At 45.6% G+C, this 12,758-nt stretch overlaps 1 protein-coding gene across 1 annotated transcript; it reads right to left on the bottom strand.

Annotated features, from left to right (window-relative positions):
* Positions 1 to 825: 825 nt before the first annotated feature.
* LOC135384754 (acetylcholinesterase-1-like) lies at positions 826 to 2,912 on the bottom strand. The gene is made up of 2 exons (XM_064613943.1): positions 1,417 to 2,912; positions 826 to 976 (listed from the first exon to the last, which is right to left on the bottom strand). Exons 1-2 carry the CDS (start codon positions 2,910 to 2,912, stop codon positions 826 to 828), a joined length of 1,647 nt encoding a protein of 548 aa, XP_064470013.1.
* Between the last annotated feature and the right edge of the window lie 9,846 nt (positions 2,913 to 12,758).

The following is a 12,758-nucleotide window of genomic DNA, read 5'->3' as shown; positions in this document are numbered from 1 at the left end:
GACTGTTGTAATCATCATTGTAAACAATCGCTAAAAAATAACAGACCTTCAGGTGCCAGGCTTAAAACACTCCTATCTGATCAGAGGGAGTATAATGAACATAAGAATTGCTATTTCCTACAGCGTTCTCTACGGTCAAGAATGCATTAACAGTCGAAACATTCCGCCTGAAGGAAACAAATGGCTACTGTACACACCATCGCCACAGCAGGATGCAGCTCGCAGGGTTCAGTATCTCCCTTTTTTTTCCTTTCTAATACGGCACCAACGTGTGCCATGAAATACGCGTGTGGAATGAAATACACATTCCCATCCCGAAATAAACTGCATGACATTCATACTACATGTTTGACATCTTAATGGGACAGTCTATTTCAGTGGTTTATCCAGAATCCCAAGCGCAGAGGAGTTGTGAAAAAAATTAGGGAGGGGATCATTATTGTAGTTACGTCATTACAGCTTAACATATCATTACCGACATGTGTCTAAAGCTGAAATGGCAAGGGCACTTCCTGTAGGGGGTACACAGGTGAAAAAGCCACCAGCAGCACCCACCAACAGCAACCAGCAGTTAGAGGGGTGTCACTGAATATTTGGAGGAGTTAGGGGGTGTAGGGGGGTGTCTGAATAAATCACTGACCTATTTCATTATTGTCACAAAGAGCGTCAACGTTGTGCAACAACATCGTCGTCTTAGTTCAGCCAGTAGTCTATTCGAACATAGAAAACTCGGTCACGGAATTTATACAATGCTTACACGTATGACAGGAACAAGTACTGCCTCTCGGTGGTCGAGGAAACGCTCCGCAAATATATGGGAAACCACTAAGCTATCTTAGGGTAGAAAGTGCGCCAGAAATCACAGCGCTTGAAAGGATTACTTCTCAATGTTATTCCTTTGGGATTCAGCTCTAAATATTCCGGGGACCTGGACGTGAACTTTGGCCACAGCATTCCTTCCATTGGTGAAGGTCTCCTGCAATGCACACGTAAAATTAATGTTGGTATATACACACGTATAGCAGTGTGTGTGAGAGAGAAGAAGAGAGCGTTTGGTATATACTAGAAGATATTGGTTGGCAAAGAGAAAGCTTGAGGTACAAGGCATAAAGCCGTTCATAAAGCGGCATAAAGCAGGCGTAAAGCAGCCCGGTGCCGGCTGTGCTGTCTTGGGTTCTTCCTGGGTTTTCCTCAGACGCTTTCAGACTTATGTCGGCACAGTTCCCTTAGAAGTCGGCCCAAGACGCACATTCCCCACGGCGTCAGTCCAGACGTTGCCCACCTCTGTGAGGCCGACAACGGCGAGCCCTTTCACCATCACCACCACCAGTCCATACCACTTGGAAATCGAGAAAGACGCAGCTGGCCCTACGACCTACTGAAGGGTCGAGAGCGAATTACGCAAATCTAACTTACCCGGACGTAGCAAAGGAAGTTATGGCATTCATGAGCACCCTGCTTATGGTCGCATCATTCGCCGAATACATGTCTGGATATCGCAGTGGCATTCCAAACAGGAAGGTAACGTCGTCGAAATGTGTGACTCCGTACCATTCCGGCCATTTGCTGAACGATGGCCTGTGTGTCAGCACGTAATAATAGGCGTTCATGGGCCTGTCTCCAAATGACTCAGCGAGGAACGTCACCGGGCAGTTGACGAAAATATCTCCAAACGCCAACGCTAGGGAGTTCCTGACGTCGTCTCCGTCAACATCAGTATTGTTTTCGAAATAAAAATCAATGATTCGTTCTCGAGACTTTGGGCTAAACAGGTAGAGTGCATCATTCAGTATCTGAATGCCTTCTTCTCGGGTTGGCTTCCGCCCGTCTTGGGGATCAAAGATGCGTCGCTGAAGTGCTAGCGACTGCGCGAATCCTTCATTAGCAGCAACTCCTACAAAAACATCAACGGGCAGCACATGTCCCTTAGCTACAGCAAGTACCGGGTCCATTGGGACAAGCTCGTCCTTGTCCCGTGGCCAGAAGGTGTAGTAGCTTCCGCTGAAAACTTCACTTTCTGCGTTGACTATGGTCATCGCATCTGCTTCCTTTAGGCATTTGCTAATCATTTGCGCGTCACTGGAAACTGAGTTGGATACGTCACTACACTGTACCGCTTTGCTAAGCATCAAACCCTTCTTGAAACCAGCAGTGTGGTCCAATGGATCAACGAGCCAGTTCGGAGCACCTCCAAGTAGCGCGGCTCTGCGAATGAACTTTCGGCTCATTGGCGAGGTCAAATGCAGTCCAACCGACAACGCACCGGCGTCATGTCCAAAAATTGTGATTTGCTTCGGATTCCCTCCGAAATACCGAATATTCTCGTAGATCCATTTCAGCGCCATTTGTTGGTCGTAGAGTCCCATATTTCCGGGAACTTCCGAATCGTTCAAACTGAGGAATCCAAACGCACCAAGTCGGTAGTTAAAGGTGACCGTCACTACATCTCCGTAGGCTGCGAGCATGCCACCGTTGTAAATGTCCATACTGGCTGAGCCTCCACGGAATGCACCGGCATGAATCCAGAACAAGACAGGTCTCAGAGGACAGCTGACGTTTGCGCACTGCGGAGTCCAAATGTTGAGGTACAAGCAGTTTTCTGACTTGGAACCTTCCACGCTAAGCCACGGCAACTGCTCCAGACCATTGCTCTGCTGCATGCAGGAATCCTTCATACGGGTGGCCAGAATCATCCTGTCCTTCTGTTTCACTGGAACAGGTTTTCGGAAACGAAGGTCCTCTAGGGGAGCCTCGGCGTAGGGGACGCCAAGATATGCTTTTATCTTTACACCCAAGTGTTCCTCCGTTACTCCGTGCACGGCAGCAATTTTCGTCACCACGAAGTCGACGGTGTCATTTGAGATTGATCCCATTGCAAAGTGAAGCATGACTACAATCCAGCGGAAGCCCATAGCTGTCCAGCAATCACGTCTGTCAGGGCGAGGTATACTTACCTTTAAGCTTGTGGTTACGCCTGACAAAAGGTGGACCGTCTGTAAGAAATGCTTCTCTGTATTCCATTGGATGACAGAGGTCACGTGTCTGATGCACAATCTTTTCGTTCATCCGAGGAAAGGGCGGAGGACTTTAGTGGCCCACGCCTATGGACATCTGTATGTTTTGTGTACGCTCCAGCGATTTTGATTTTGTCCATTTCCTCCGGCTCTCTGATGTATGCCAATCAAGTTCAGTAGGAAGCTTTGACTGGAAGTGGGTAACTTAAAAGGATTTTCTTTCGTGGCTGAGAAGAAGTTCGGAAATCTGTGTGACCTACATGCTCAAGTCAAAGTTTATGATTGCACAAAAGGCTGCACGGTCCCTCGCAATTACTCAGTTCGCAGTGGAAGGGACTTATCGAAGAGGACATCACAACATGTTTTTTGTTTTACTTCCTCAGTTTTTTTTTTTTACTCACGCATGGCGATTCTGTTCCCATCGACCCAGTTCACCGATACAGTTTTCAAATATTTTCTTACAACATCAGATGCTCTCTCTTTCCCTACGCAATTAACGTGTACATATGCCTGTGCAAATGTACCATAGCGTAAATAGCCCCTGTTTGGCAGTCATTACTGTTCGTCCAAAACGTTTGCAAAAATCTATCAGCAGAATATACTGTAGCGATACCGAAAAACAATACGAAAGCTATTCTCAGCGACATCAACTCCTTTGATTAGAGAAGGCGAGCGCACATTCGATCGCGCTAGACCGACGCGTTTGTGTTCGTGTGGCGTCGAGTTTCCGGTACTGCATTCCGCTGTGCTGAAGTCACCGATCGCAAAGAACTTTGCAATGCGCATTGAGAGCCAATCGACAAGAGGAGTCGCGGTCGCTTGGCATCATCATTGCTAAATGTGGTTAAGACGAAACCGAGCAGTGACGTCAAAATTAGGGATGTGCCAACCGAATCCACGAATCCTAGGCAGGTATTCGAGATTGGCGAATCCGAATCCCAGTGCCCAAAACGGCGAATCGAATCTTTATAATCCACCACCCACGTTTGTTTGTTTGTTTTTCAAATTGGTGCCTCCGGAGTCCGCCGAAAGCCTCATTGGCCGACAGGTGTTTTCTTGTTTGTTTTTTATATTGCGCTTGAACTGTTGTTCTGGAATTGTTCAGACGGGAACTATCGCATTACAAGTTTAAAAGTAACCTGGTTTTGCTTTTATTTTTGCTTAATTTTATGGAAATAATTCAGACTCGAGAAGTTACGCATTTTTTTTTTGGTCGATGAACAACATGTTAAATAAATTACGTTTAAGAAGAACTATATGGGTATATTTTCTGAAACGGAAAGCATTATTTAGTTTGTTTTTAATTAAACAAAGGCATCATATTCTGCTTCAAGGCACTTTTCACTCGAAGTTTTTTCTTTTTTTTTCTGGCTTTTTAAAGTCTTTTTAAGGAAAGGATTCGAAAGATTCGAGATTCGTAAGATTCGTGGATTCGCAGAACCTTACTTGGATTCCGAATCGGATTCGAAAAATTTTGGATTCTTCCCATCTCTAGTTAAAATCAATCCCCCCATCCGGGACGCACTTTATGTACCTTTTATTTATCTCTCTTTCTTTTTTTTGCCCGTTTTCCCCTAAACCTTTGTCGTTTGGCGTGAGAGAGTTTGGAGATCCATGGAAATGTAAAACGGTGCTGTTCAAGAGCGAATCAAATCATGAAACTCGTGTTCTGAACATGTACTACGCCTTGAAGACGCGGAAAAGCTTTATGGTCACTGAGGCCCATATCTCGATCTTCACACACACACAATGAAATAAAATAAAATAAAAACTCTGATACCTTTCTACTGGAACTCACAGGTGCTTCCCGGTGGTTTCCTCGCAGTGAGAGAGCGCCGCGAAGCGTGCGGTGCACAGAACGTTTTCTGTATGTTGTAGATATCGCAGTTGACGGTTTCCCTTTGAAGCTGCGTAATTCCAGCACTGATCCAACGCCGCGTTCAGAGCCCAAGAAAGGCCGGGACGAGTGCAATATTTTTCAAGTGCGTAAGATTGTCACTCATCCTGACCTGCCCGTGGCTAATGTAAGATTAATGCAGGTACAATGACGCTTCGAAAGACCTCCAGTGGGGGGGCGTAAACCTGCTGAAAGGTAACCAAAAGCACAATCAAGCAACGTCCCAGAAGGTCTGTCCAATAAAAAAAGTAATAAATAAAAAATAAAAAAGAAAGGCACCTGAACCTCGCAATTCAGTTTAGATGGAATTTTCTGACATTCGCAAACGAAATGTGATCTCCGCAAAGAGCTCGTCGCCATTACGCGCTACATGATATAGCCAGAGTGCTTCCGTAGGACAGCCATACTGAGGAACATGTGATGTCTCTCGAAAGCTGAACCTTACGTACTTACACCCACCTATTTCGAAACAGAATGACATCACCGTTGACAATAGGTGCTAGCTACTGGCGTGTCGAATGTCACAGGGAAACTTCAGATAATGTTACGCCGAGAGACCTTATCTGTGCACAGGTTTCCTTCGACATTGGCCTAGCATTCAGGTGACCCCACCATCGTCCGTTCATATTCACAGGGCTACAGCCTTCAATTGTTCCGCATTATTCGCGAGAAACTGAAGGAAAAAAATCGGGAAAATGGTAACGCTAGTGACTCTGTGCGGGTCACGTCTAATATTTACCGCGTTACCTGCTCTTACCATCGACACTTCTAGCTACGGCACTGACGCCCCTTGTTTCTCGTGGTGTACGAATACGTTTAAATAAGTAACTCATTTAAAAGGGTAAACTAACACTCTAATTTGGAAATGATGTCTATGCACGTGAATCGAGCACCCCTGTTGGAGAACGCGCTGGAACATATTTTGTAATGAGAAAGGGAACGAAAAGACAACCATCACAAAATAAAATAGCAATTTACGAGAGTGGGCTTAGGAAGCACACATAGCCACTGAATTTTGCGAGGTCTATGAAACATTCACATTACAACTCACAGTGGTACACGAGTCACAGATTGATGCGCGTATAAGGATGTCAGAGGACAATCATCTCCTTCGGGCCCCGCTGTTGGCAATGTGTCCGCTGCTCGTTGTCAATCGAAGCACACGGCAATAGAACAGCAGCGTTCGGAGCTGGAACATCGCCCAGGATGGCATCGAGATGAAGCCAAACAATGCGTCAGGAAGCGCTTGCGTTCGAGTGTAAACACGAGCAAACGGCTTTCACACGCATCGCACAGCGGAGGAACGGAAAGAGTAATTCGATGCCCTCCTTGGAGCCCGATGCCCGAGCTGTAAGACGATCCAGAGAGCTCATTCAATTGAAAAGTTATCCTTGCGCTTCGACGAACCTTTGCATGATGGCTGGCTTTGAATGTTTATGGCCACCGAAGAGAGGCTTCCCGCAAAGGTGCGTTGTCAACGTCAAATAATGAAACGTCTCGTAACGTTTTGCGATAAAATACTGTGGTTTGCATTGAAGTTTCGTTTTCGAAAATAGCCTGCGTCGACAACAATATTCACAATCACGAAGCTCTATTTTCGTATCCACTATGCACTTTGCCTCTAAAAAGGTGCATCAATAGAGAGTTTTAGTAGATCGTACGCAAAAGCGATAGCTTACGTAACAGATAGCGTTGTTGGTAGTTCCGCGCCCAGCGCGAGGCTCTCTTTCTGTTATGGGCGTGCGCAGAACCATCAACGCTATCCCTTTCGTACACATAGGCGATAGCGTCGGTGGTTCTGCGCACGCCCATAACAGAAAGGGAGTTTCGCGCAGTGCGCACAACCACCAACGCTATCCTTTACGTACGCAAAGGTGATAGCGTATAATGCACTAGAACTCTCTAATGAGTCGTGTATGACGAACGCTATACAGTTTTTGTAACGGTAATCAATACATTTCGGGAATGAAACTCAGCGTTCTGGATGGGTTTTACGTCAGCCTTTCCAGACGAGTGTCGGTACAGTTCCCCTTGAAGTCGGCCAAGGACGCACACTAACCCTCCTGCCCCCACTCCTTCCTGCTGTCCTCTCTTCATCTGTCCCCCACTGTACGCCGCGGATAGCCACAGTTGCTTCGCGGCGCTAACACGGACTAAATAAAAAAATCAAACGTGCATTGTACACACAGGTTTACATCGCGACACGTACATCGTTCGGTAAGTCTGAGAGTCTTAACTAGATCATAGAAACAGGAATCAAGCAAGCTGGTGTGTGTACGATCATATGGCAACATCTCCTTGAGTTTGAGGAGCAACTTAAAACACAGGGACGGAGGACAAAACAGGACAGACCGACTCACTTCTTGAGTCTGTCCGCGTGCATTTCTCCTGTTTTGTCCTCCGTCCCTGTGCTGTAAGTTGCTCCTCAAACTCAAGGAGACGTTGCCATCTGTGTCTTCCACAAGCCCTCACCGAAGGCACTAACGCTAGTCGAAAAAAAAAAAAAGCGAAAAGAATACCGCCAGGACAACGGTCGAAGCGCAGTGTTGCCCCTGGCATAACATGGACGAGAACAGAATGCGAGACACAGGAAGGAAGGAAAAGAAAAAAGAACAAATTCGCGAGAGCTTGTTTCTCGTCTTTTTGCTCCTGCTTCTCGATCATTTTTCCCCTTCGAAGCACAGGTTGTCCGCGCAATTGACAGCATGCATTTCGGTTTCCACCTTTGTACAGAAAGTGTCACTTATATTCGTTGCATGCAGAGATAAATCATACACATGAAACCGCTAACGGAACGTGAGAACGAAGACGTCTCAAAGACGCGCTCCGGTTGACTCGCTAACGTGGGTTAACGTGGTGCTCTCAGGAATTCTCAGCAAGGAAGCCTCCGCGGGAGTTTCTTATGCCCCAAAAATAAAAAAAGAAAGGAATAACAATAAAAATGAAAAAAGAAAAGAAGAAAGAGAGGGACCTAGACCTGACAAAAAGACCATTCTACGGGAAATATTCGAGCCACTGACAGCACGCAAGAGATCCGAGATCTCACCTGCATCGGAGCAGCCAACCTGAGGAGGAACTCACTTCTTCTTCGCGAAACGTCTTCTCTCGCGTCTTGCTCGCGAAAGAAAGGCGTGTAACGTTCCTTTTTTTTTTCCTCTCTCTTTTTTCTCTTCATTTGGTACCTTTTGGAGGGGGGTAGTTTCGTTTCCCACCGGAGCCTTCTAGCGAGAACTTCAAGGTCACCTTTTCTGTGCCGCCCGCATAAAGAAAAGGAACGTTCAGTGCGGTGTATGGGGGACGGGTTCCGGCGAAAAGGTGTGCCCAGGAGCGCTTTGTTGCACTCTGTCCGCAAAACCTTGCTGTTGGACACCAGAGTCGGGGAGCGAAAGAATGAAGACCGTGGGGGCGATGAACGACAAAGGTGCACTGCAGGAACGAAGGAACCTTCATATATTGCTTGTTTTTCATTACGTTCGCGTACGCTGCCGTTGACTCCCCTCCAGCGGTCCAGGTGCAAGCAAGACCCCGTGCAACTATGTACGCGTCCTCTTTCACAAAAGCGATGGTGGCACCAACTTCTGCAAGGCTGACCTGGAACTCACTTGACTTGGATCGCTTTTTTCAAGTATGGAACACGATTACAGGAGTTGTTGGGTTCGGTTGCAATCAGCACATACATACTTCCAATAGAGTTTATTCGCGTGACGTCACTCGCACGGGAGCGCCACAGTCGCTGGTAGATTTTCCGTTATCAGGTATGTCCAGGGCCCAAGACCTGAGTCCCTGGGCTTTTTCCTCAAAACGTCACGCGACGGCACGTGAAAAACGTTTTGGTGCGCCGGGACCTTCAAGTAACGTTACAATTAAGGGGGAGGGGATATGAAAGTTTATGAAATTAAAAATGGAAGGTCGGCTTGCTATTCCAAAAAAGAAGAAACAGAGAATGCGATTAGCCTTTGTACTGGAGCTCGTAACGAATCACGGGCGAAGTGTTACGGAATATCAACAGAGTTAAAGGTCTGGGCCCAGATGTCCTGACCGTCCAGACCTTCACTCTCATCGTATGCACGATTCATTTGGTGTTTCTAAGCTCTTGTACAACGTGGATATTATTGGTTCCATATTCCTATAATTTCTCTCTTTTCACCGATAATATTCTTCTTGTGGGTTTCAAAACTATAGTTTTTACTCCGGATCAGTGGAAATTCCACTGCAGTTCCGCAAGAATAATAATAAAAAAAGTGCAATATCAAGGGTTTTCAAGGACTACAGAAAACTTTAGGGGTTTCACGGTCTTGAAAATGGCATTTTTGAATTCCAGGGTATTGAAGAGTTTCAAAGAACAGTCGGAGCCATGAATTTGTGGGCGGTGTTGGTCTGTAGGAGTTGACCTGTCCCAAAGTATAGAGCCATTTAGAGGGGAGATGTCACTGAATAAACCGAGGGTAAATGAGAGGCGCTTCTCACGTTGACTATAACCACATTCAATTGTATGATGGACCCGTCAAAAACAAAGCAGTAAAATGCAAACGAGCTAGTGGAACGAACTTGCGGAGGTAACGTCCCTCCAGGTTAATGTGAAAAGGTACGCGTCATATAGTACTTTGTACTTTCTTCATAAACGCGAGTATACTATATTACTAGGGCTCCCGGTCTTCGGTATTTACCGAAAAGCACGGATAAACGCACGTCGGTAGATTTTTACAAGTTCGATGGAAATAATTATTCACCGACTGTCGTCGAAATGTCGACTTCAAATGTCTTGATTTCATTTCCTGTCCCTTCGCTCTGAACTGGTTGGCAGCGGACAGTGGACATGAGGTCGTTCTTGAAAGAACATATATTTCGTCTTTAGCTTCTCACGGGGTCTTAATGTTGCCGATAGTCAGGATCCAGGCCAGTTACACATAATGAGAATAGGTCTGTTCGGTCAGGAAGTGCCCGAGCTAGAGCCTAGAGACCACGTACTGACCAGTGCGAACTATTCGCCTATTTCACAAACACTGAAAGCTAGGACAGGGACCAACTGAGAGATTTGCCTTCCACAAGAAAGCTCCGATGCTAATTCCTTAGAGTGAAAAGAGCGGTGTGCGATGTCACCTGCATAGCTGACATGTACCTCCCAAACTTATCAGCCCCTGATTTTAACAGTTGGCATTGTATTTAAAAAAAAAAGCACAAGGACATCAAGTGTTGGTTCACTGTGTGCATGGGAAACTCCCGAAAGTTACCAATGTTACCACCGTAAGACACTGATTCCTGGTGAGCGAAATCGCCACAGATTTCTCCCGCCGAACCTCTAAAAAATTAAGCACCGAAAACCGGGAAGCATATATACCACCTATTCATGCCAAGAAACCTGTCAGCAGAGCTGTGCACGTTACCCCCCCAAAAAGGAACAAAATACGTTACTCGTTCCTTCGAAAAAATAGTAACTAAATACGTGACCCGTTACTCAGAAATAAAAGGAACGCGTTCTCGTTACCTGGAAGTAATGAGTTACTTCTATACGGTACATTTGCATACCAGACAGCAGAAATACGAAACCATGGCCTATCTATATCACCCATAAATCGAGAAGTTACCCGTCAAAAAGAACTCGTTACAAGTTAAGATAACGTGTGAAAAATGTAACTAAGTTAATAACGAAGTTCTTCAGCCTGAAATGTAACTCGCAGTTGACGGAGTTACTTAAAAAAAAAGAACGAGTTACTTCCAAGTTACTTCGGACACAAAATATCACCACACGGGTGCAGCGCGCGTGAGCAGTTGAGTTACACATTGAGTTGCCTGCGGAGGAGTGCAACACGCTTAGATCGTTTTCATTTATGTCCAACAATAATAGACCTCTCCCTGTTTGTAAGCAAATGAGTTCGACAGCGCCACAAATTTGGTAGAGTTGAACTACGCTCGAAGCTATAGGTGAACAAGGTCGCGACCGAAAGCCACGGTCTTGCGGGGATTATATACGATGGTCCCTGAAAGGTACGCGACCTCCGGTCCTACTTTTCTTTCAATGGGAGGCAGCGAACAAGTGCACGTTCGTGGAACCCAGCCCTCTCCTTCAGATTTGTTTCGGTTTCAGTCTGTCTATCAACGCCATGATGACGTTTCTCTGGTAGAGGTCTATTAGAACGCTTTGCATCTTACTCCTTGTGGGCGCACAATGGTTCAGCTTCATTTCAATGGCAGCGGTTCTTACTTCCTGAATAGATACTGTCATTGATTGAATATTGCGTTTTATGGCAAAAAAAAAAAAAAATGCCATGAAAGAACAGGAGAAAAAGCAAGAAAATATGTGGACGTGAGTGAAAAGCGAATTGCAAGTAACTTGGAACTTAGCTTAAGTTACTTTGTCAAAGTTACCTGAAAAAGAAACGAGTTCTCCTGAAAGTTACCACGGCGCAAAAGTACCGAGTTAAGTTACAAGTCACAAAAAAGAAATTAGTTACAGTAACGAGTTCGTTTAACGAGTTGCCTCGAACTCTGATATCACCTACATATCTGATTGTCTCATGTACACTGTCGACCCACGCTTCCATCAAATAAGCCCTAGGCTAAGTGTACACCAAAGAACAGGGTTGAAGGCGGTGATCCATAAGATTGATTTTCAGGAAAAAAAAAACGGCGTTCATTAACAAGGAGGCTTTCACATAATCTTGACATGAGTTCCCGAGTAGGGGACAGAGAGACAAAGCACTAAACGCCCTGAGCGCAGCGCATACTTGAAAGGAGGAACACCTTGAGTGTGCTGAAACACTGTGAACACTAGAGCAATGAGAAAGGCGTTGCTCTCTATGATCCTTTTCTCTTCGCTGGGGATTTTTCCGCGTGCTTCAGCCTCGTGGAATATCGCCATGTGCGCGGGGAAAACCGCAACTGGCGGTCGCTGTTGGTGACAGTGAGCGAAAAGAAAAAGGGAACAAGTAACTTCCACTAACGCGTTACCAATTTTTGTAACTAAGTACGTTATTAGTTACATTTTTTTGAAAGTAACTAAGGCGTTACTTAGTTATCAAAAACAGTAACGCGTTACGTACAGCTCTGCCTGTCAGATATCGTTCTGGCCTGCGACACACTCACTAGATGGTCGTTCCTAAATGTCCTTATTTTCCCAGCACGTGTTCTTCTCGCGCACATTGATCAAGCATGGATAAACTTTTCTTTTACAAAGCGCGCGTCAACTTCCCTCGTCCCTCTCGTCACGTCATTAGGGAGCTTCACGCATCAAGTCGACTGCATTTACGACATCGTGAATACTTTTTCATTAGCGGATTCTGCCGCTTGGTACAGTCCGTGGTGCAGTGTATAGTCCACGTGGTGCTCCTTCCCCTTCAAAGGCAAATTCCAGTTTGTAACCTGCTTTCCTTTTTCATCACGTTCCAAACCCTTCCCTTGCTAAGCTGTTCGCTGGTTATATTATTTTTGTAACATGAATGTTTCGTTCTATGTAATTTATTTTACTTTGTACTTATTAGTAGCTGGCCTGTGTTTCATTCTTGTGATTTATTCGCATCTCATCCGGCATTTATGGTGCTAACGTTGTTCCTTTGATGAGAGCTTATGGAACACACATCGCCATAAGCTATATTTCCGCTCAGTGCACGCCTGGACATTGCAGCGAAATTTTGAGGTATCATTAACCCCTCTGCACACTCGATAAAGTAGGCGACCAACAATATTAGCGAGCTTGCCTCGCGCAAAACCTTCATATGCAACTAGGTGAATATCGATTGCTGCCGTTCAATGAAGACGCTTTTGTTGTTGTATAGTGATTACAGGTATGATTTCTGTAACCGTATTTGACTTCAGCAAATCTTAGTTGTTTACCCTTAGGGAGATTATGG

Source organism: Ornithodoros turicata, chromosome 2 (genome assembly GCF_037126465.1).
Source record: "Ornithodoros turicata isolate Travis chromosome 2, ASM3712646v1, whole genome shotgun sequence".
NCBI lineage: Eukaryota > Metazoa > Arthropoda > Arachnida > Ixodida > Argasidae > Ornithodoros > Ornithodoros turicata.
The sequence above is the reverse complement of the archived record's forward strand: the minus strand, read 5'-3'. Positions and strand labels throughout refer to the sequence as shown.

Excerpts from the sequence above, each read along its gene's own strand:
- LOC135384754 (XM_064613943.1), bottom strand. The coding sequence starts at position 2,912 with ATGGGCTTCCGCTGGATTGTAGTCATGCTTCACTTTGCAATGGGATCA. Across the intron at positions 977-1,416 it reads ACTTCCTTTGCTACGTCCGG|GAGACCTTCACCAATGGAAG; the intron begins GTAAGTTAGATT and ends TGTGCATTGCAG.